This window comes from Montipora foliosa, chromosome 5 (genome assembly GCF_036669935.1).
Source record: "Montipora foliosa isolate CH-2021 chromosome 5, ASM3666993v2, whole genome shotgun sequence".
NCBI lineage: Eukaryota > Metazoa > Cnidaria > Anthozoa > Scleractinia > Acroporidae > Montipora > Montipora foliosa.
The window spans coordinates 45,452,425-45,454,924 of NC_090873.1; the positions used below are offsets into that span (position 1 = coordinate 45,452,425).

Genomic DNA, 2,500 nt, shown 5'->3' on the forward strand with positions numbered 1-2,500 from the left:
TTTTCCCTCCGGAAATACGAGAAATAATATAAAAAGACCGGCTCAGAACAAAAGTTTCTTGGAAATGAAGTATTTCGACGTTTAGTCCCGACGTCTTTATCAGTCGTGGTATTTATTAGTCAGGTGACCACTAGACGATGTTCAGGCTATCTCTCTCGTGCTCTCCAAACTCTCCGCGTACATTCTAAAGTTGCGTGTATCATTGTAGGTAATAAATCAGCAAAAAGGCAATGTGTGGTAGTATTGACAATTTCACACCATGAAACAGAAAAACAGTTTGTTACAGCAATGTATTTTTATTTATCTTATAATATACGGCATTAAACAAAATCAAAGATGTAATTTAGTACTTCGTATGCTTCTAAACATCTAACACGTTTTCATAATGTACATAAAAACAAGCATCATAACATAATTCAACCAAGAGCACTTTACCCTTCGGAAGGAAGGGAAAAGGATCTCGAGGCGGTGAGTAGATTCTGCCATTCGTTCCAGTAAAGTGATCTATGCGTGAAATGCAGTTTGCCAGCTTTAGGAAAAGTTCTTTGTTTTTCTTGTGTCTCCTTTCCAGTCCTTCCCATCTTCGAAGGGAAGAGCACCATGGGAAAGAATTTGAAGTTGTTCTATTTCCGAACTTCAGAGCGGAAAAACGTAATAAGCGTGCGCGAGTTTTGACTGTGCGCCAGGCCCAAAGTTTGAAAAAATGGTGGGAATTTCGTCGATCGTGTAAACAAAACAAGGCTACGAACTTTGTGTGCTTTCCCAATATTCCCGGTAAGCAGCAACATTTTAACGTCACTAATGAAAAGCTGGTGTATTGTTTTTCGTAGGGAATCAACTTTTTTGGGACAAAATTAACCTAAAGACGGTTTCAGAACCCTTTATTTTACCGCGATATACAAGAAATTTCGTTGCAAAGACACATATCCACAAACACTCTTTACATATTGCATCCATATAAGCAACCCACTGAATATATAAGAGCAAGAGAGCCTCTCACCAGGCACGGGGAGACTTGTTTTCTTAACAGTGAAATGCCGAAAAAATTTCATGCTTGCTCAAGTATAAATAAATCAACCGAATGACAGCCTCGCGTGCCTTTTTACAGTCTGTCGCTCTTTCCAACCATGGTGAACCATTGCAGCTTGCATTAGTACCTGAGCCCGCAAGCAGGGCCAGATATGCGAAGAAAAGCTGCACAGTACGTTTTTCCACTCTGAATTTCCGCACCGGAAACTCCCAGCTCGTAACAGGCCTCCTCATTTTGTAAACGTCTTATTCAATTCCTGCTCAATAAAGGACTTCTCAAATTAACAACGTTGTCGATTACGAGATGCTCTGTCATCAAGCGGTCTTATTGATTTATTCAGTCAAATCATGGAAAAACGCTTTGCTCCGATATTAACCGTTAAAATTGTTGAATGCAGGAAATAGTGGGCATAATCGCCCTCAAAATAGTATAGCATGACAAGGGGCTTGGCCAGAAAAACGTTATGACCAAGGAAATGGTACTTCTTTGTTTGTTTGTTTATTTATTTGCTAGCACTGTTTGACTTTCCCCCTTCCTTTTTATCTGAAACTCAGCTAAAAACAAGAAACAAAAAAGAGGGCCCGTTATTTTTCGGGAGCCTGAACTGACTACCTTTTCGTTTAGCTTCGGTGCACCAACGATACTTCAAATCAACAACAGATGTAAATGATACACGTAAAGTACCAACTCTCGGAAGAAACCCCCTGACAGCCTACAGACACCTGGCCGAGCGTCTAATCGCACAGAGATTCATGAAAAGTAACTAACTAGAAACTTTATTCACGAGTTTTGACAAATTTGGAAATTACGCCAACAGCATTATTTTGTAATAGTTTCTCTCTCTGGGTACTCCCCTTCCCAGCTCGTACGCTTATGAACAAAGCCAAGTAGAAAATGCCATGACGCTTCATAATGTATCATGACTGAGGCAAGCGCCTCTGATGACTAAAAACACGAATAACAGCTATACAGTAAATTAATTAAGATAATAAGCACCTGTTGTCGTGTTAACTTTCCTGAATCCTATATTCATCATTAAGGTCAAACTTTCTTACGAAGATAATAATGTCTTTTCCTTGTTACAATTTATGCACATTAACTTAAAACTGTTGTTAATATCACGAAATTTCAAACTTAGCAAAGCCAAGTAGAAAAATGCAATGGCGCTTCATAATGTTTTACAAATCATTAAGAGGTAAATCTGCAACTCGCCTTTCATGGTTACGAACAGTACGTTTGCGAAAGAGTGCAGCTAAAGTAGATCTGTATTCTGGCATGCGGATGGCGTATAATATAGGATTGACAAGAGAGTTTGCATAAAGTAAAACATAAAGTGCAAAATAAAGATGATCATCCACCTGAAAGGGCTTTTTAAATTTACCGCTATAAAGGAGAACAGCGAAAGTATTAGCAGGCACGAGCACCAAAAGAGATGCAACAGTCACAATCAACAATGTCATGGTCAGTTTT

The 2,500-nt window shown here is 39.0% G+C and overlaps 1 protein-coding gene across 1 annotated transcript in view; it reads right to left on the minus strand.

Moving 5' to 3' along the window:
- Positions 1-2,208: 2,208 nt before the first annotated feature.
- The window catches only part of LOC138003226 (histamine H2 receptor-like), an 11,318-nt gene continuing 11,026 nt past the window's right edge, over positions 2,209-2,500 (minus strand). The window contains exon 2 of the mRNA XM_068849182.1: positions 2,209-2,500. This exon is cut by the window's right edge and continues 672 nt beyond it. Coding sequence (XP_068705283.1) covers positions 2,209-2,500 — 292 coding nt within the window.